This window comes from Nicotiana tomentosiformis, chromosome 3 (genome assembly GCF_000390325.3).
Source record: "Nicotiana tomentosiformis chromosome 3, ASM39032v3, whole genome shotgun sequence".
Taxonomy (NCBI): domain Eukaryota; kingdom Viridiplantae; phylum Streptophyta; class Magnoliopsida; order Solanales; family Solanaceae; genus Nicotiana; species Nicotiana tomentosiformis.
The window spans coordinates 89,440,941-89,462,619 of NC_090814.1; the positions used below are offsets into that span (position 1 = coordinate 89,440,941).

The window sequence follows — 21,679 nt, forward strand, 5'->3', positions numbered from 1 at the left end:
TTCCTTTGTTACTGCAGCTTCTGATGCATATTTTTTGTTGTGTCACAGGAAGCCAAGCAGCTTTGGGAAAGAATCCAAGAAAAACAAGGGCTGAATAAGTGGCGCCCAGATCTTGAAGAGGAATATGAAGATCAAGAGGGCAACATCTACAATAAAAAGGCATATACGGATCTACAACGCCATGGATTGATCTAGATTTGTTTCTGTAGAGCTTTTCAATCACTTTGGTGGTATGTTGTTTTATTGGTTTTAGTTCACCTGGGTGGAATTGTGGAAATGTTTCTGCTCCTTTTGCTTATGCATTTTCTTTATCCTAGATATTGGACAGACCGGATTTCTTGATTTTGGTTGAGCAAGCGATTGTTGGTGTATCCACCTGCCCCTCAAAAGTGCAATTTGAATGTTAGAATTCACCAAGAGGGAGAGGGACAAGAGACAGAAGCCTCTATTTGAAATGTATGAAATGTATTTATATTAGCGAGGATGTCTTTAGATAGGCTAATGTTATTACTAGATTACATTTATTTTCAGAACAGAGTCGTGGTGTTTGGTCGTGATGTTTTCACAGGCCGTCTGGGGTTCCGACGAAGATAGCCAAATATTTCTCTGACTGCATTGCTATTATCTTCTCTTTAGTGCCATACAATTGTACGGTAAATTAATGCATGCTGGTGCATCTTGATTGCCGAGTTCTTTCAAGTTCTCTGCCAAATTCTATACGTAGTCTCATATGTTTACTGAAATCTCCATAAGCGTGACTGCAACTTTTTTGGGATCACAAGTGCTTGTAACGAGTATTTGTTGCCTGGTTAAGGACTACTGTAGAGATGAATTTTACATTTCTAAAAAATACTAGAACTTCAATGTGTTTTAAAAAGGTAACTTATTTCCTGTTAAAATGAAATGAACTTAGATGCAGCGGAATAGTTATAATTAATGAATTCGATTGGTTTTAACTAGTTTGGGATTAGTTGATGCGCAAAATTTTCCTCTGAGTGTCCAGGGGCGCAGCATTTCCCTTCTGCAATGTGATGAACATATATATATTTTGCTGGAAAATTGGTAACATGGTAAAAAAGAATCTCTGTGACCTTAAATACACGAATTAAGCTTTCTATTCTTCTACCAATCTTTTGCTCCCTCTGACCAAATACGGAAAGATAAAAATATGATTCTATTTACAAAAAGTGAATCAACAAAGTTTTTTTTTAAACTACAATCAACTATCATTTGTACATCTTGTTAAAACGAGTGCAGATCCATTTACACTTCGCAGGACAAGCAATCTTGAATCCAAATATGTTCCACAAACGATTTTTGACAGATCAAACATTTCTGGAGGTATTTGAGTGCGTACCTCTTGAAGTGCTTTCTGTGCCACTTCAATGTTACCACTCAGTGGTTTATCCAGACTCATTGTTACCTCAGTTTCAGTGGACACAAGTTTAGCTACAGAAAGGCTTGAAGGAAATTCATTTACGGGGATGGCTTTCCTCCACTTTTTACTAGATAACCTTTTCACTGCAGAAGCTTGAGCATCTGGTGTAGCAGAGGGAAACTTCGAGGTGTCAGTTTCTTCCTTAAGATATAACCGTCTCCCAGCTCTCAATCTGAAATAGGTATTCACTTGCAACTTTCCACCTACACCAGACTTGTCATGAGGCCAATCCCCACCAGCCATAACAGTGAAGCTTATATGTGAGGCAGCTGAAAATGTTGTTTTAGGTGTTGATGCTTTAGATATTGTTAGGTACACTTCCCCAATGAGTACTCTAACAGAAGGCTGTCTAAGGGTCAATCCTATATGTCTACCAGTACAGTATAACAGACGCCACTTTCCAGGAAACGATCCCAGCCAATGCTGCAGATCAGTAGATACTCGTTCAGTTGCAAATGGTGAGCACATTGCTCAAGGCATAATGTATCATTTGAGGCAATTCCTCCCAATTGAAAAAAAATGCAAGCATGCATCACTACTTACCCTAAATAACAACAAACGCAGTGCAACAAATATACAAAGACAGAGTACTGCATATATAATATAATAAACAAAGCTTGAAACTGTAAAATAAACATTGTAGACAAGCATGAAATGCACAATGTGTGAAATACTGTGAATCTTTAGGGGAGAGACTGTAAAATAAATATTGTCAAAGTGCTATAAATGAGAAGCAGATGATGAGAGACGCTCTTCACCAACCAAAGAGAATTAAAAAAATAACTCATAATAAAAGAAGAGAGATTCTTCACCTTTGGTTTTGGATAAGGATTTAGCATCTCCATTAATTCAATGAAATGAGCAAGCCTACTCCGCTGGAAAAAACAGAAGAGAAATAATATATTAGCAACTCTTTTACTTTCTGATCCTGCTAACAGATTTCAGCAAGGTGCAGACAATTAATGAAAAAAATACAGTAGCGATGAGCTAAATAGAATTAAACTCATCTGTTTAAAGAGCTGAGTAGAATTATTATTTGATAATACTTGAAGAAAGAATTTGAGGGAGGACACATCCTAGTAAGTCATGACAGTCTTTATTTTTTGTAGAAGAATATGTTGCTTCCATTTTACCCCTTTTTGGGATAAACACCATACGTCCCTTTTTAAAGTCTCACGTAAGGGTGTCCCTTTATCCAGATTAAAAAAGCAATTGGTGTCTATGAATTATGACCCATATTTTCATTAAGGACTAAAGTGCAGATAGTCAAGCAAAGTTATAGATCTACTTACCCTATCCAAATTGGGTGCTCTCTTAATATATTTTTAGGAAGATACTTTTCTTTATTTAGTGGTTTTCGCGATGACAAACACCGGATCTTAGATTAGTATGCATTTAAGTACACTGCTACTATTATTTCTGCATTTTTAAAAAATAAGGTAAAACAAAAATTCTAAAGAAAGGGGCCACCTTGAGTAGAAAGACAAACAATGACAATATATTGAGATAAAAAGATAATTATAAACTCCGAGTGAAAACATAAGAAGCATATATAAATATACTCGGCCAAAGAGGAAGGAAAACAAGAAAAGAAAGTCAGATGAACCAACCATTCTGAAAAGGAAAAGTTCGAAATTGAAAATAAATGGGGAGGCAAGCTATTTGTGCCACCATAGATTTCTGGAGTAATAAGAACTAATACTTAAGAAGCAAGCAAGCTTAACAACAGACAAAAGCAGTGACGCACATTCAGACTTCCAGCTAAAATAAGGAGGTTTGTTTATCAAATGTACTGTTGGGAAACTAGGAGGGGGAAATAGGAAACATGAAATACTCAAACACTTCGTAGTATCAAATCAACCATTTAACCACTGAAAAAGAAGAAATACTTTTCATGATCAGCCAACAGTTATTACCTGCTGCTGCCCATAAATGTACTCCTCTGCAATTCGAACAGTAGTTGAGCCAAGACTCCATCTGATTACCTCAATAGATGGGTTTACACGCCATTTTGGTCCACACAAGAAGGGATGCCTCAGAGCATTTAAGCAACTGTGAAATATTAGTGGAGATCTTCATTAATTATGATGTAATTATACATTGTCATCTTTGACTTGATTATCTATGAGACCGATTTAATTTACACATGCTGTTTGAGTAACAACAATCAGCACTATGAAAGCTCAGTCCGTGAAGTATCTAAAATAATGTACATGTAATTTATCTGTCTTGCTTTTAATTTTTCTTTTAAATGATGGTGCCCGTGCTATCTTGCTTCGCACCTCAATTATTGCACTAGGTACCTGCTATCTCTCACCAGTACATGTATCGGGTAACTCTGCCCACCACCCAAACTTAGGTGGATGGGAGGAAATTACCTAGCATTTTTTTGTCTTTGTGGGAATTGAACCGTGGTCTCCAAGATTTTTCACCCACTTCATTGAATGCTAGGCACATGGGTCTTGCTTTTAATTTAATCTAAAGATTCTTATAAACAACTGGATTAGAGATCAGAAGCTCGCTCCTTTACCTAGAAGCTCATCAACATTAAAATCTGCTTCCCCTTGATCACTTCCCAAAATAATTTTTGGAAGATCTGATAAAATGATACATGTTTCTCCAAAAGCCTTTCAAATACTTAAGTTGCTAGGGCTCCTACAGAAAGCCATCAGAAGAGTTCCAAATTCCGTTAACCAATTAACTCATCTTCTAGAAAATTTCCTCTAGCCTCTAGGCTATAAGCTATCTAATAAGCTGGTTTTCATTAATCCTGCATAGCTTGTAAGAAAAACTAATATCTGATGCATGTATGCAGTTTCCAAAAGGCATCATCAACCATAATGATTGAGTTTACCTTATCCTGTCCAAAGGTTTAGGTGCAAGGAGTAATGAGAGCAAATGCCAACCTGCACCCCAGTTTCTATCAAGTATCTGAAAGAAGAACAAATATTACTATATTACCTAAAATGGAAAGTAAACAGTGTGGAGCAATAGGAGAGAGAACTAAGTTTTGAATTGAAATTAGAGGAGATTAAACTACATGAAATAAGAAAAGTTATTAAATAAGGAAAATTACCTAAATAACATGAATTACGTCCACCTTTAACAAGTAAATTACCTAAATAAGGCTACACATTGTAAATGTTTTACCATGTGTCACAATCTTCATGCTTCGTCGTAGCACGATGAAATATGTGATAAAAATTAATATTATGTACATCCACCTTCATCTCTAATATCTCTGAATCCACTCTATCATAACTCAATTTTTGAATCTAGCAGGAACAAAACCACCTCATTAGAGTCCTCGGATAATTGGAAGAGAAAATAATATATCTCCTGATTTATAAGTTATAACTCTATGAATTCTCTTGATTTACAGCAAACAACGTTATATTCCATCTTATTGGGCAATAACCCCCTTACTAGTCCATCTTGACTTAAGAAAGTTTTGCACGAGCTGAGTCATGACTCATTTATTAAGTAAACCACTTTATCTTCATAACCGTCCATTTGCCGCCCTTTTGAGAAATGTGATAAGTGACACTACTGGGTAGTTGACTAGCATAAAAGAACTTTCATAGTTATGTTCATGGAAAGAAATAGATGAAGTTAATAAAAACATGGTCTACAAAAGAATTCATTAGTCATAATTGATTTATCACTATATTAATTCTCTTGACTTTCAGCAAACGACAATGGAAGAGTCAAACATAAACAAGGGATAAGGTACTAACTTGTATACCAAAATTTCCAGCTGAAGAATTTCTTTTTACATCATGCAGAAGAAACTCTCGCAAACAGGAGGAATCATTTCCCTGAAGATGGCATGAATTAAGTTATTGCATGTGAAAGCATGTATTTTGCAGAACATCCAAAAACAGTGTACAACCTTGGTGAGGAATGCTTTGAACTTGGCAAATGTCGTTGGGTCCATGAGTTCCCTCAAAACCATTTTTGCCATGATGAATCCAACACATCTTTGCAACAGGTAAAAGCAGATAGAAAATCATAAATAACTTGCTTCACGCTAAACAAAAAACATAAATATTTAAGCATGCATGTCATACCTCATGTCAAATGCAATCATCATTCTCCTCCTATCCATATTGTCATATGATGTGCCATCCACAGTATCAGCCTCATTAAAGTCAGCAGCATTTCCCAATATACCTACCTGATAAGAAGTGATCAATTGAACAATCAAGACAAATCAAAATAAATTCTTCTTCCCAAGGAGGTATAGTTGAGTTGTTAACCTCCGAAAACACATAGATAGGTTCACAGTGATTCCAAACTGGACCATATTAGCAAAAAGTATCACAACTACCAACGTAGCCATCAGTGCCCCTATTGGAAGAAAAACAAAATGTAGAGAGCGCTTCCTTTTGGGAAAACCAGAGACTAGCCTGATCTAAAAAAGCACTCTTGTAATACCACAAAAAGTAGCATCTCGATGAACTCATAAAAGGATTTTGCATAACTAAGCAATATGGATGAAGCATTGTCAAATGTATGCATTATGCATGTATTCTATATCTAATGATTAAGACATGTTTCATAGCTCTAGTTTCACCGAAGACATCGTGCTTTTCTGAGGAAGTTTAGCCAGGTTTATCTAATTGATTCTTAGGTGGAACTGTTGATAGTTCACGAGGCTCCCACACTATCGGGATTGGGTAGAGTTGGATTCACACAGCCTAAAACCCCAATATTGACATCACGTGTCTCTTCCACTAGACAAGTTGGAACCTACAGAGAGTAAAGCCTATCTGTTTTCCGTTGAGGTTTTGTTTTTAAGATGAAATAGTCTTAAAATGAGGGTGAATGGGAAATGGAGGGAAAATGAAATTTTGAGTAAAATTTTAAGTTTCCCCCTCTTGACAATGAGACATTGTCCCATATTGGAAGAGGAAAAGATTTTTGGTGGGTATATATAAAATTGCTCTTCTTGTAGCTCTTAAAGAGTTAAGAAGAAAGCAAGCCTCGCGCCGTCGTCGTCGTCGTCGTCGCTCGCTCGGCTACGGCTTGGGATTTGGTCAAATGATCGATTGATTGATTAATTTTTTGGACCAAATTTATTTGTTAATAGTAAATATTAACGTAAGATTATCCGCATTTGTAACGGATATTTTCTAATCCGTGTATTGACCATTTGGCAGCCGCCTAATGCTCTTCCCACCATGAATGTGCTTGCTCCACAAACAAGCTAATGCTTGCTCCACCATGGAGGGTAGACGATTGGTCTTCTTCAACACTGGCTGCTATATATATGTGCAGCAGCTGTTGAAGAAAGACACACACAACACAAAAGACACGAACTGAAATCGCTCAACAGATTTGGCTATACATTGCACTCAATTATAAAACCTTGCGGAAAATGATTAACTTGGAAGTACTGCCCAAGTTTGAATGCGAAAAATCAAAATGTCAAACATGTGTGGAATCTAAGTATGTTAAACATCCTTATAAGTCAGTTGAAAGGAATTCAAATCCTTTAAACTTAATTTACACAGATATTTGTGACATGAAGTCAATACCATCTCGCGGTGGAAAGAAGTATTTCATAACTTTTATTGACGATGGTACTCGATATTGCTATGTTTACTTACTGAATAGTAAAGATGAAGCAATAGACGCATTCAGGCAATACAAAAATGAAGTTGAAACGCAACTTAACAAGAAAGTAAAAATGATAAGAAGTGATAGGGGTGGTGAATATGAATCTCCTTTTGAAGAAATATGTTTAGAATATGGAATTATTCATCAAACAACAGCCCTTACACGCCCCAATCTAATGGGATTGCGGAAAGAAAGAATCGCACATTAAAGGAGATGATGAATGCGTTGTTGATAAGTTCTGGTTTGCCACAGAACTTGTGGGGGGAAGCCATTCTTATGGCTAATCGAATATTAAATCGAGTGCCCCATAGCAAAACACAATCCATTCCATATGAAAAATGGAAAGGAAGGAAGCCCAACTTGAATTATTTTAAAGTGTGGGGGTGTTTAGCAAAAGTGCAAGTTCCTAAACCCAAAAGGGTAAAGATAGGACCGAAAACCGTTGATTGTGTTTTCATAGGATATGCGACAAATAGTAAAGCATATCGATTTCTGGTTCATAAATCAGAAAATCCCGACATTCATAATAATACGGTTATAGAATCAGATAATGCTGAGTTTTTTGAAAATATATATCCGTAAAAAAAGGAATGTGAGTCGTTTGGTGAAGGATCTAAACGACCTCGGGAAGAAACAAAAGAAAGTACATATAATCAGGAGGATCCAAGACGTAGTAAACGTCAAAGAACGTCTACTTCATTTGGACCAGATTTTGTGACTTTCTTATTGGAGAATGAGCCTCAAACATTTAAAGAAGCTATGACTTCTTCGGAATCATTGTTTTGGAAAGAGGCAGTCAATAATGAAATAGAATCCATATTGAACAACCATACATGGGAATTGGTTGATCTTCCTCCTGGAAATAAACCTTTGGGTTCTAAATGGATTTTTAAGAGAAAAATCAAAGATGATGGCACTATTGATAAATTCAAGGCAAGACTCGTAGTCAAAGGGTATAGACAACGAGAAGGTCTAGACTACTTTGATACATACTCTCCAGTTACAAGAATTACATCCATACGGATGTTAGTAGCATTAGCTGCAGTGTATAGTCTTGAAATTTATCAAATGGATGTTAAGACGGCCTTCTTAAATGGAGAGTTGGAGGAAGAAATTTACATGGAACAACCTGAAGGGTTTGTGGTTCCAGGTAAAGAAAAGAAAGTATGTAGACTTGTTAAGTCTCTTTACGGACTAAAACAAGCACCCAAACAATGGCATGCGAAATTTGACCAAACAATGTTGTCAAATGGTTTTAAGATAAATGAATGTGATAAATGTGTGTACATTAAAAATGTTCCAAATCACATAGTCATTGTTTGCCTATATGTGGATGATATGCTGATAATGAGTAATGACATTGCCAACATAAATGCTACTAAGCGTATGCTCAATAGCAAGTTTGATATGAAAGACTTGGGAGTTGCTGATTTAATTCTGGGAATTAAGATCCATAAGACTCCTCAAGGTCTGGCATTGTCACAATCTCATTATATTAAGACAGTACTTGAAAAATTCAAGCACTTGGGCTTTAAAGTTGCAAAGACTCCAATTGACGTGAATCTTGCATTAGCAAAGAATAAAGGCCAAAGCATATCACAATTGGATTATGCTCGTGTGTTGGGATGCTTAATGTATATCATGAATTGTACACGACCAGATATAGCTTGTGCTATAAGTAAACTGAGTCGATATACGAGCAATCCAGGCCAATCTCATTGGATGGCAATGAAACGAGTTTTGGGATATTTAGAACATACCCAAAACTTTGAATTGCACTACAGTAATTTCCCTGCGGTGATTGAGGGATACTGTGATGCAAATTGGATCACCGGTTCAACTGATTCTAAGTCCACAAGTGGATATGTATTCACTATTGGTGGAGGAGCGGTATCTTGGAAGTCGTCCAAACAAACATGTATTGCCCGCTCTACAATGGAGGCTGAATTCATAGCCTTAGATAAAGCCGGTGAAGAAGCTGAATGGCTCCGGAATTTCTTGGAAGACATTCCATTTTGGCCCAAACCGTTGGCACCAATATGCATACATTGTGATAGTCAAGCGGCAATTGGAAGGGCTGGGAGCGTTATGTATAACGGTAAATCTCGTCATATACGACGAAGACATAAAACCGTTAGGCAATTACTCTCTAGAGGAATTATCACGATTGACTATGTAAAGTCAAGTGATAATGTGTCGGATCCACTTACAAAAGGCCTAACTAGAGAGGTAGTTGAGAAATCATCAAGGGGAATGGGGCTATGGCCGAGAACAAGTCATTGTGGCGGTAACTCTACCTAGAAGACTGGAGATCCCAAGATCTAGGTTCAAGGAGATCAAACAAAGTCATTAATGACGGTTCAACATTGTCAAATAAAATTTTAGTCCGTTCTCGTGATGAGACAATGTTCAGTACCAAGGATAAAGCATTAAGGCTTTTTAATGATTTCTAAATTTGATACGGGGTATATCAAATAGTGTATCTACAGGATGACACGTTTAGGAATCACCTATGTAAGTGTGAAGTGTTAGCCGCTTCAAGGAGAACTTTGTAAGGCCAGTTCTCTACGCACTTATGAAACCAGGCGGTGTTCATGGCTGAAACGAACACAACAATGAGAACCAAAGACGGTTAAGGGTTGATTGTGTGACTTATGGTTGTCTAGGTGTACACCAAAGATCGACGGTTCAAAGATATCAAATCTACCGATTGACCGAGTATATCCGACATAAGTTTACTACGGAAAGTTCAAAGGGAAACCTACTTATCCAAATGCGATTAATCCTTGCTTGTAAATCACACAGTTTTTCCATGCATACTTCCGTGATATAGCCATTTCTCATTCATGTGGGGGATTGTTGAGGTTTTGTTTTTAAGATGAAATAGTCTTAAAATGAGGGTGAATGGGAAATGGAGGAAAAATAAAATTTTGAGTAAAATTTTAAGTTTCCCCCTTGACAATGAGACATTGTCCCATATTGGAAGAGGAAAAGATTTTTGGTGGGTATATATATAATTGCTCTTCTTGTAGCTCTTAAAGAGTTAAGAAGAAAGCAAGCCTCGCGCCGTCGTCGTCGTCGCTCGCTCGGCTCGGCTTCGGCTACGGCTACGGCTACGGCTACGGATTCGGATTCGGATTCGGATTCGGATTCGGATTCGGATTCGGATTCGGATTCGGATTTGGTCAAATGATCGATTGATTGATTAATTTTTTGGACCAAATTTATTTGTTAATAGTAAATATTAACGTAAGATTATCCGCATTTGTAACGGATATTTTCTAATCCGTGTATTGACCATTTGGCAGCCGCCTAATGCTCTTCCCACCATGAATGTGCTTGCTCCACAAACAAGCTAATGCTTGCTCCACCATGGAGGGTGGACGATTGGTCTTCTTCAACACTGGCTGCTATATATATGTGCAGCAGCTGTTGAAGAAAGACACACACAACACAAAAGACACGAACTGAAATCGCTCAACAAATTTGGCTATACATTGCACTCCTTCCTCTCAGCATTTCCATACGATTTTCTGAGTTTCTACTCCTTCGTTCTGCATTGTTTTAACTTCAAACAAAGCAACTGTAAGTGTGATTTGCTACCGAACTTTGTATTCGCTGAAACACTGGGGTTTGAAGTACCGCTACACCAGTGTATGATTCGTTCTATCCTGGGAGAAAATAATCCATTACCTTGGGTACTAGGAGGGGATTAAATTCCTTAAGGAAACACTGTGAATTCAGTGGGCTCGAATTAAATACTCTTTCATTACGTTAACTTATATTTTGCAGAATTATTATTTACAAATACAGCAATATTGGCGGGACTAATATTTTCATGGTAATTGAACATTTTCCTTTACAGTAGAAGGTGAAGGTCTTATGTTATATGCCTATCACCAAGGTTAAGCATGTTGAATAGTATTGTAACATTAGCAGCAGGTACTTTGTCCCCTAATGTACCGGTACCGTCCAATTCCTACTACAACAGGTAAGATGAAGGGGCACTCACTTTAATATGTTTATCCACTGGACTGATGTGCAAATTTTCAAGCCTCAACTCTGTATGTGCAAGACCATGACTGTGCACATAGTTCACCTGAGAGAGAGAATCAAGGATCAATCAGCAAACAGAGAACTTGCTATCTGGTACCTGATCAGATAAGAATGAAAGACACATAACACATACTCCAATCAAGAGATCCCTCATTAAGATCCGGATTAGTCGCAGTTGTCGAGAAATAGCTGGCCCTCCTATTGTATCATCCCCCACCCTTCTAACAGACTCCTGATCTAGAGAAAGAGTAGCTTCTAGAGTTGGAAGCCAATCAGATCGTTGAAGCCAATGTCTCAGTGAAGAACTTCCATGATGCTGAGAGAACAAAACCAAGGTCCTCAAAGATGTCAGCTATTTTAAGGTCTAACATAGGAACACATAGATAGTTTATTTACTACTGCTAACTGTACGCAAAGAAAAAAAGCTTCTGATGTTCACTGAAACAGGTCCATAGTACTTGCATTAAGTTATTCCTCAAGCACCTAAGAGAACAAGCATGCGAAGCTAGTTATACTTATCATAGTAATGTTATCAAGTCAGAATAGTCCCTTGAAAATAAAGGATCAGCTTAACATCAAAATCAGCATACCCCAAGGACTAAGGTGAATGAACTGTTCTCATCTATCATGGATGAGCAGATATACCCATGAACTTGCATCGAGTATGAATGATACATGAGCTTACGACGTGCCAGTCTCTTCAATACCTAGCACACAGAAATGCAATCATTAATATTGGACAAATCACGGACATTTCCAGAACCGATGCATGAGTTAAAAAATGATGGCTAGGTGCAACAAACCTCTATCGCACGACGTCCTCTCCGCTTTGCTCGAGCACTAATAAGTTGCCTAAGTACAACTCTGGTCTTATACAATGGACTGCATGTATTGATGAAATCAGGAAAAGTAAGTTTGTGTTAATTTGGTCGTCTGCTGAAAATTATGCTCCATGTACCAGTTATGTGACCCTATTTCCTTTTTAAGTTGTTCCAAGAAGGACCCTTTCCTAAATTTAGAAACAATTTAACTTAAACTTATCATTTTATCCTTAATGACAAACTTGTATAGCCACACAAATGTTATAGCATGATAAACACCACGAGTTTCAAAAGTATGTTATACTCCCTCCGTTTCAAATTAGATGAGGTACTTTCCTTTTTAGTTTGTTCCAAAATAAATGATACGTTTCTAAATTTGGAAATAATTCAACTTTAAACTCTTCATTTTACCTATTTTACCATTAGCGAGAAGTTTTTATAGCCACACAAATGTCATGGCGCCACAAAACTTTTACCTAAGCTTTTAAGACCACAAGTTTCAAAAATCTTCTTATTTTTTCTTAAACTTTGTGTCGATTCAAACTAACTCATCTAAATTGGAAACGGAGGGAGTTATCTAAATTGGAAACGGAGGGAGTAACATGTTTAAGACCACAAGTTTCAAAATTTGATTTGTTTGACTGACATAAATTGAAAAGGAGGGAATACACGGAAATACTCACCTATGAGAATCATTCACCATAGCTTCAAACACTATCTCATCGCCCTGCCACAATTGCAAAATGCAAGCGAAGATTAAACATCAAATAGCTATTACATCTTCATTTCAAGACGAAGACTCCCTTATTATTCCAACAGAATAATCATAGGAAATTTAATTACCCTGCCACCAAGGTCAATGCTGACACGATTCCGTATCTTAAAATCGGACATTTTGAACTTCGTGACGTGGCTAAACTCATCTTCTAAGGAGTGACTGCTAGGTACAGCACTTGCATCCTCCTCCGATCCTAATGGAGACAAAGTATTTGGCAATGAACAACTCACACCTAATTTTCTTTTTCTCCGAATTGGAGAGTTCGTTCTCCGAATCATAGGCCATAATTTTAGACTAGTCGACGAATTAATAAAACTGAAGCACCGTCCTTCAACATATTCCATTTTTGGACTTGAAATTGAATATACTTCCGTACACGCCATTTTACGTCGAATCCTAAACATCAAAGAGATATACCAATAGTTATATCACAAAGTGCAAAATAACAAATAAACAAAAGAATTTGAAGTGAAAATTAGGAAAAAAACAAAAGAAAATAGAACAGAACTAAATTAGATTGAGCTGATGCAACAGTGTTGTATCATATGCGTACAGTAATTAAAAAAAATAACAAAAAAGGAAAAAGAAAAAGAAAGTTTTGACTTACCAAATAGAGAGAGGAGGAGGGAAGTAGAAATTGTGTGTATAAATAGTAGGAGAGAGTTGCAGGGAAGAAAAGGAAACTTGTGAGAGTGGCGTGTAAGACTAAGTTCGAGGCATTTCGACACGAGTCTACCGTGTGTCTACGTCCGCCTCCCCAAATATCTAGTACTACACTACTAGTCTATATTAAAATGCTCTCTCAAGTTACTAACCATATTAACTATACTAGACTAGTACTACTATGTAAGTTTTAGTTATATCTATTTCAATTCACACGAACTTATTTTTTTTTGTCCGTTCTAAAAAAAATATTCATTTTTAAATTTAGAAATAGTTTTGCTTAAATTTATAATTCTACACTTAATGAGAAGTTTTTATAACCACACAACTACTCTGAGCCCCTGTTTGAATTGTTTAGGACCACAAATTCCAAAAGTCTTTATTTTTTCTTAAACTCCGTGTCCAGCCAAACAGGTTCACATAAATTGAAACGGAGGGAGTAATAGACTTGTAGGATGAAAATGAAAACAATCCCTTTTTTTTAGGAGATATATCTTTTGTCTGGATTAGATCGAGAGAGGAGATGGAAATGGAGTGGAAATGATATACAGTAACCACTTTTAAGTATATTGTTTAAAATATACCAACAATTTACAATATATTTAAAAATTAGCCAATTTCACTCAAACTTCATGACATGACGTCCTTAAACCTCAAAATTCAAATTTCAATACATCGTGTCCTAAAGTTCGAAAATTGTGTCCTAAAGTTCGAATTTTATGTCCTGAATTTTAAATTAATAGTTCAGAAATTCAGTACAAATTAGCAGCTCAAAAATAATTAGCTAGTCTTTAAATACATTATAAATTGTGGATATATTTTAAATAGAGGGTTTAAAAGTGGCTATTGCTACACTTCGCTCGGGAATGGACTCGTCAAGCCGGAATGGCAATTAAACTTTTTACTTTCGATCACTTTAATTTGGATTGTATATGAAAATTTTGATTTGAATATTTGATTTTCGAATTGAAAAAATTACAATCCAAGTAAGATCGGATTCGATCGTTTTCGGATTAATCGAATTGGATATTTTAAATTTTTAATTTTGAACCGATAAGTTAAAATTATACGTTCTTCGTACAAAAAAGGAACATACATGTAAAGTATTCATGTCAAATTGCTTAATAGTTCATCATTCTTACCAAAATCATCCAGATAAAGTATTCATGCAAGTAATGAAACTTTTATTACTAAGGAAATACAATAAAACATTAATAAGGCCCTACGAATTAACAAGTTAAATATAATAAGACCATACCAAATTAGATAGTAACGCGGCTTCAGCCGTATGTGTTCACAAATGCAGAAAATGGAAATTGGCGCTAATAAGAAAGAAAAAAAACCATATATTGAATTTAGTAGGGTATATGTTATTGAACTTAGTAATTAGTATTGGATATATGAGCTAATATTTAATGGATAAGATATCCGAAAATCTAAAGTCCCAAATTTTGAAATCTAATTTTTTTTTAAATTAAATCTAAAATCCAAAAAAAAATCCAAAAGTTTTGCATTTCGGGTTTGCCTACTTCTACTTTAACTCCTAATTTGGATGTCTCAAGATGGAAAAGCAAAGGAAATAAGACACTATCATCGCTTATAATCATCACAAGTTTTGATTATTTTTGTCTAACTAAATAAACTTAATCTATAATTAATTATGAAAATGTTCTCTTTCTTTCTCTCGTGAAGCTTTGTTACGTGGCTCGTACAACTAACACAAGTTATGTTAGGTGTATGGGCTAAAAAATATCTTTGATATGGGCTAGCCACATCAGTATTATTATAGCCTTCATCGACCGCCACGTGCTATCAGTGAGGTTCCCACCAAGATTAGCATCGGGGCGAAGTAGCCTCGAAGCAATGAAAGATGCGGTCGAAAAGTCACCATAGTTCAAGGTCGAGGTCGAGCATCTTAGATAGAATTATAACGGCTAATACTAAGATATGACATAAAAAAAATATTCTAGTGGATATTCTCTGCACATATACTATTAGGGTTTCTAGGAACATGTTCCCTATAAATAAAAAGAGACACAATGATAGGGGACATGAGATATTCATTTGTAAAATATACTTTGACTTTATAGAGCAGATCTGATTCTATCACAAGGATACAAAAAGAACATTTTTCACCAAGATTCTTGTCTAGCATTTTCACTGGATCCAAGAGCAACCTAAGTATTCAAAGGCTCATCAATCATTCATCATTGGCAAAAAGAATATCCACTGATCTCATCCCTTTTCGGGTGACTCACACGCTTTATTTACTTGAATGTCACTTATTGCTATTTATTACTATTTAATGCCATATTCCATCTTTTTGGATCATTGAATACTGTTGTTATTGTTTACATTTATTTCCATCCGAACAAACATACAAGTTATTTATCACAGCAACGACAATTTTGTCTTTAGGATATTATTATTAACTAAGATTAACTCATTTTTGCATAAATCTGATTGGTTGGACCTAGATCTATACTTTTTGGTCAAACAGTTTGGCGTCGTCTGTGGGGAGGTGGAGAAACTATTAGAAAATGGTTCCATCAGGGAGTCGAAGTACCCCAAATGGATCGCCAACGTAGTGATGGTAAAAAAGAAAAATGGAAAATGACGGATGTGCGTGAATTTTACGAACCTGAACAATGCATGCCCGAAGGATTCGTTCCCGTTACCACACATTGACCAACTCATCGATGCAATGGCCGAGCACGAGTTGTTGAGTGTCTTGGACACGTACTCAGGCTATAGCCAGATACTTATGGAAAAAGAGGACCAGAAGAAAACTACGTTCATCACCTACTAAGGAACATATTGTTATAGGGTCATGCCATTTGAGCTGAAGAATGCGGGGGCTACATATCGAAGACTGGTCAGGAGGATGTTCAAAGATTAGCTCGGCAAAACCATGGAAGTATATATCGATGGCATGCTAGTCAAGGCCGTAAAGGCAGAGGACCATATCGACCATTTGAGGAAGCTTTCGACATACTAAAATGGTACGGAATGAAGCTAAACCCGGAGAAATACGCGTTTGGCGTAGCCTCTGGGAAGTTCTTGGGCTTCTTAGTGTCACAACGGGGGATCGGGGTCAACCCAGACCAAATCAAAGCTATCGAAGGGATACCGGAGCTCCTGAATACCAAGAAGCAAGTCCAAAGGTTGACTGGTCGAATCACCGCCTTATCGAGATTCATCTCGCGGTCGTCTGATAGATGTCACAAATTTTTCGGTGTGCTAAAAAAGGACAATGGTCTCGAAAATACACCCGAGTGCGTACAAGCTCTGCGAGAACTGAAGGCATATCTGTCATCACCACCTCTGCTTGCAAAGCCCGAACCCGGGGAACATTTCCTCGTCTATCTAGCCGTCTCCGAAGTAGAAGTAAGTGCAGTCCTGATCCGAGAAAGCAAAGGTACGCAATCTCTTATCTATTACATTAGCAAAACACCCGTCGACGCTGAGACGAGGTAACCGTACCTCGAGAAACTAGCCCTGGCACTAGTCATAGCTTCACGAAAGCTTAGGCCCTATTTCCAGTGCCACCCTATCTCGGTCGTTACCACCTTTCCCCTAGGAGGCATTTTGCATAAACCCGAGCTATCGGGGAGGCTGGACAAGTGGGCCATCAAGCTAAGAGAGAATGATATCACATATTAGCCGCGAACGACGATAAAGTTGCAAGTGCTCGCAGACTTCAGTGCAAAGATAATGCCTAAAGTCGAGAAGGAAGCCATCCAAGCTTCCCTCCAAATACAAGACCTTTGGGTCCTATACACCGACGAAGCATCCAACGCTTCTGGATCAGGACTGGGACTTGTACTCGAGATCCCTACAGGCGAAGTAATTCGCCAGTCCATAAGATTCTCGGATATGACTAACAAATTGGCCGAGTATGCGGCCGTAATTATAGGATTGAGGCTAGCACTCAAGTATGGGGTGAAGCGGTTGAAACTCCGATGTGATTCCCAGCTCGTAGTTAACCAAGTCACAGGGACTTTCCAAATCAATGAACAAAGGTTGCAAAAATATCAGACCGAGATCTGTAAGCTGCTACCCGAGTTTGACGAATTCCAGTTCGACCAGATCCAGCGTGCACAGAATGCCGAAGCGGACGGCCTCACCAAATTGGTTGCAGCTACCAAAAGAATCATGACCGGGGTTAAAAGTGTAGTCTACCTCCTCAACTCATCGCTAGACCAAATCTAGGTAAGAACTGTAAGCTTAACTTGGGATTGGCGCAATCGTATTATTGCCTATTTGCAGGACGACGCACTCCTAAACGACAAAAAGGAAGCCAAGAAACTGAGAATGCAAGCAGCTAGATACAGTCTCCTCTATAGAGACCTGTATAAGAGGACATACGGCGGCCCTCTGGCAAAATGTTTGGGCCCAAACCAAACCCAGCACGTCCTCAAAGAAGTGAATGAAGGCCATTGCGGTGCTCACTCTAGCAACCGAGCATTCATTAGGTGTTACATACAGGCAGGATACTATTGGCCCACAATGAAAAAGGACGCCTCAGAGCTCATGAAGAAATGCGAGCAATGTCAGAAGTACGCCCTAATAATTCACCAAGCAGGCGAACATCTCCACTCAGTCACCTCTCCATGGCCATTCATCAAATGGGGAATGGACATCGTAGGCCCATTCCCAACAGGGCGAGGTAACGTACGATTCCTTTTGATTTAATCTGACTATTTCTCTAAATGGGTGGAAGCAGGTGCGTTCGCTCAAATATGCGAACAAAAGGTAATCACCTTTATATGGAGGAAAACCATCTACCGATTCGGCCTACCCAAGGAGATCAGTTGTGACAACGGACCCCAATTTATGGGGAAGAAAACCGCCAAATTCTTCAAGAAATGGCATATTAAGAGGATACTTTCAACCCCGTATCACCCAGCGGGTAACGGTCAGGCAGAATCCTCCAACAAATCCATATTAAACATCATGAAGAAAAAGCTCGAAGACGCCAAGGGACTATGGCCGGATATACTTCCAAAAGTAATATGGGCGTATAGAACTACTCCGAAGACGAGTACAAGAGAGACGCCCCACTCTTTGGTCTATGGGACCGAGGCAGTGATACCGATCAAAGTCGGAGAACCCAGCCTAAGGTACTCCCTCGAAAGCGGTACTAGTAATGATCAAAGTAAAAGGCAGGAACTCGATGAAATTGGTGAACGGAGAGATATGGCGTACATAAGGATGGCCGCCCAAAAACAGCAAGCAGAACGCTATTATAACAAGAAAGCAAAGGTCTGGCCGCTCAAAGTCGGGGATTACATGCTCAAAGCCAAAACTCAAGTGAGCAAATATCCACAAGAAGGCAAGTTGGGAACCAATTGGGACGGCCCGTACAAAATCACAGCCAAAGCAAACAAAGGTTAGTTCCAATTAGAGACAATAAAAGGAAAGCAACTACCGAGCAATTGGAACATCAACCACCTCAAATACTTCAACTTCTAGAGGAAGAAGTGTCCCCAAGTCGTACTCTTTTTCCCTCACTTGAGTTTTGTCCCATTAGGGTTTTCTCAAAGAGGTTTTTAACGAGGCGGCTAAGGGAATGCTTCGAGTCAAAGTACGCAAAGGAAGGACTATTTTTATCTTTCATTGCCCGACTCCTCAATACTCTCCAAGTCAAACAATGAAGGGACTAGGTAGACTGGAACTGGGATTGGAATGCCAGCCAACGCCCAAAATCTGTAACTCTCTCCAATAATGTAACAAGAGCAACAACGTCAAAGTAATAATAAACTTACATTTATCAGGACACCTTCTTGTGTTAAGGTTAAGTTCGACCACACGCGAACAACACCTATCGGCCTTCGGTCACGATTTAATAAAAGGTTAAGCTCGACCGAGTGCGAACAACACCTATCGGCCCTTGGCCACGATTTAACAAAAGGTTAAGTTTGATAACGCGCAAACAACACCTATCGACCCTCGACCGTAATTTAATAAAAGGGTAAGTTTGACCATGCCCGAACAACACTTATCAGCCCTCGGCCACGATTTAAAAAAAGGATAAGTTCGACCACGCTTGAACAACACCTATCGGCCATCGGCCGTAATTTAATAAAAGGTAAAGTTTGACCCAACTCGAACAACACCTTTCGGCCCTCGGTCCCAACTTGGCAAAAGACCAAAATCAACCAAGTTCAAATAACACCTATCAACCTAATCTAAATAAAGATGCATATCTAACCTATATAAACAAAGGGCAGATACGGCCCATAAATAGCCGTCAACAAGGCTTAAACGCTTCCAAATACCGAACCAACCATTCCCGCAAGTCAATAATCATTAAAAGCATGTTCGAAGAGTATTATTTTAGGGAACGAGTTTCTACAAGTTAAAATGACCGGTTGGGTCATTACAGTATAGGCGAGGTGACGAGTGTCTATACGTCGTCAAATTAATTGTTTGCATATTTACTTGAAAAAATCATAAATTATTTTAATCATGAATTAATTGTTATAAAAATTGCTTCTTTCCTATTGTTTGACAAATATTAATTCTTGAATTCTTGCAATAATTGTTACATGCTATTTGATTTATGTGTGTTAATTGCTACTTGACATTTAGCATATTTAACATTAAACTGCCTATTTTCTCCCTGATTTCCTCAATAAATTGCTATTTGTCATTGTTTGTTTCATAATTAAATCATAATTATTGTATGCTTGATGTCTTAAAAATTTTATATTAATTGTTGCACTCATTGGGGTAATTTCTTCTATAAGAATTGGTAAATGAATATATTGGAGGAGCAGGTTGCACGCCACAACAAAATTGATTGAAATGAATATATTGGAGGATTGGGTTGCACGCCACAACAGACTTATTAAAAGTCCATATTGGAGGATTGGGTTGCACGGCGCAACAGACTTATTAAAAGTCCATATTGGTGGATCGGGTTGCACGCCGCAATAGACTTATATAAAAAGTCGATATATATATATATATATATATATATATATATATATATATATATATATATATATATATATTGGAAGATCGGGTTGCACGCCGCAACAAACTTAATTAAAATGAATATATTGGAGGAGCGTGTTCCACGCTACAACAGAATTGAATATGAATATATTGTGAGAGCGGGTTGCAAGCTGCAACGGAAATTGATAAAAATGATAATTGGTTATGATTGCTGAGTTGGCTTCAATTATTATAAATGAGTTATCTGATTTATTTCTATTATTTGTTGTTGTTACTAATATTGCGTACAAGTTAATGTAAGTGACACGCCTTAGCCTCGTCACTACTTCGTCGAGGTTAGGCTCAGCACTTACCAGCACATGGGGTCGGTTGTACTGATACTACACTATGCACTTTTTGTGCAGATTTCGGAGTTGGTCTCAGCAGCGTACCATAGAATTGCTCGGATTTCAGCTACTAAAGGAGACTTGAGGTATAACTGCACGGCGTCCGCAGTTTCTGAAGTCCCCATCTACTTTACTTTAGCTGTGTGTTTATTTCTAGAAAACTTTATTTTATTCAGACCCTTATTTTTATTATTCTAGAAGCTCGTGCACTTGTGACACCAATTCTGGGATGGTATTTAGACACTGTTGTTTTTATGGATTATTCACTATATTTTAGACTTTACTTCCGCATTTGTTTCTTTGATTATTAATAAATTAAAAAAATTGTTTTAAAAATGGATAATATTATTCTAACATTGGCTTGCCTAGCAAGTAAAATGTTAGGCGCTATTACGGTCCGAAGACAGGAATTTCAGGTCGTGACAGTTGGTATCAGAGCACTAGGTTACATAGGTCTCACGAGTCAAGAGCAAGCTTAGTAGAGTCTGAAGGATTGGTACGGAGACATCTGTACTTATCTCTTAGAGGCTATAAATTTTAGGAATAATATCACTTCTTTCTTATTCTGTCATGCGAATTTATTCTATCATCGATGATTGTATCATTCTACTCTTATTCTCTCGCAGATGGTGAGAACACGTAATACCTCTACTGATTGACAGGGACCAGAGCCCCCAGTGGCAACTATGGCCAGGGGTAAAGGTCGAGGTCGAGGTCGTGCTAGAGGTCGAGGCAGAGGCAGAGGTAGAGCTCAGTCCAGAGCTCGAGTAGCTGCACCTGTTATAGAACCTCAGGTGGATCTTCAGGAGGAAGTTCTAGTTCAGAATGTACCAGTTGGACCAGTTCAGGTCCCGGAAGGATTCATAGCCACTCCAGTACTTCAGGACGCTCTAGTCCGTTTGGTGAGTCTTATGGAGGGCTTGGCCCATAATGGTACATTTCCAATGGCGCC

General features: G+C 37.9%; 1 protein-coding gene across 3 annotated transcripts; it reads right to left on the reverse strand.

Annotated features, from left to right (window-relative positions):
- Positions 1-1,013: 1,013 nt before the first annotated feature.
- Positions 1,014-13,478, reverse strand: LOC104109800 (probable plastid-lipid-associated protein 14, chloroplastic). Of its 3 annotated transcripts, none has more exons than XM_009619163.4 (14): positions 13,323-13,478; positions 12,781-13,111; positions 12,621-12,664; positions 11,920-11,998; positions 11,707-11,823; positions 11,250-11,432; positions 11,073-11,159; positions 5,509-5,615; positions 5,331-5,418; positions 5,176-5,256; positions 4,293-4,369; positions 3,355-3,490; positions 2,251-2,313; positions 1,014-1,861 (listed from the first exon to the last, which is right to left on the reverse strand). In XM_009619163.4, the coding sequence occupies exons 2-14, from the start codon at positions 13,096-13,098 to the stop codon at positions 1,220-1,222; spliced, it is 2,022 nt and encodes a 673-aa protein (XP_009617458.1). In that variant the 5' UTR covers positions 13,099-13,111; positions 13,323-13,478; the 3' UTR covers positions 1,014-1,219. The 3 variants fall into 3 exon arrangements, with proteins under 3 accessions (XP_009617458.1, XP_009617459.1, XP_033515483.1); XM_009619164.4 differs by lacking the exon at positions 13,323-13,478 and adding an exon at positions 13,224-13,241; XM_033659592.2 differs by lacking the exon at positions 13,323-13,478 and having other exon boundaries at positions 12,781-13,200.
- Positions 13,479-21,679: the final 8,201 nt, after the last annotated feature.

Excerpts from the sequence above, each read along its gene's own strand:
- LOC104109800 (XM_033659592.2), bottom strand. The coding sequence starts at position 13,119 with ATGTTTAGGATTCGACGTAAAATGGCGTGTACGGAAGTATATTCAATT. Across the intron at positions 5,616-11,072 it reads CAGTGGATAAACATATTAAA|GTAGGTATATTGGGAAATGC; the intron begins GTGAGTGCCCCT and ends ACTTCTTATCAG. Across the intron at positions 5,419-5,508 it reads ATGATTGCATTTGACATGAG|ATGTGTTGGATTCATCATGG; the intron begins GTATGACATGCA and ends CCTGTTGCAAAG.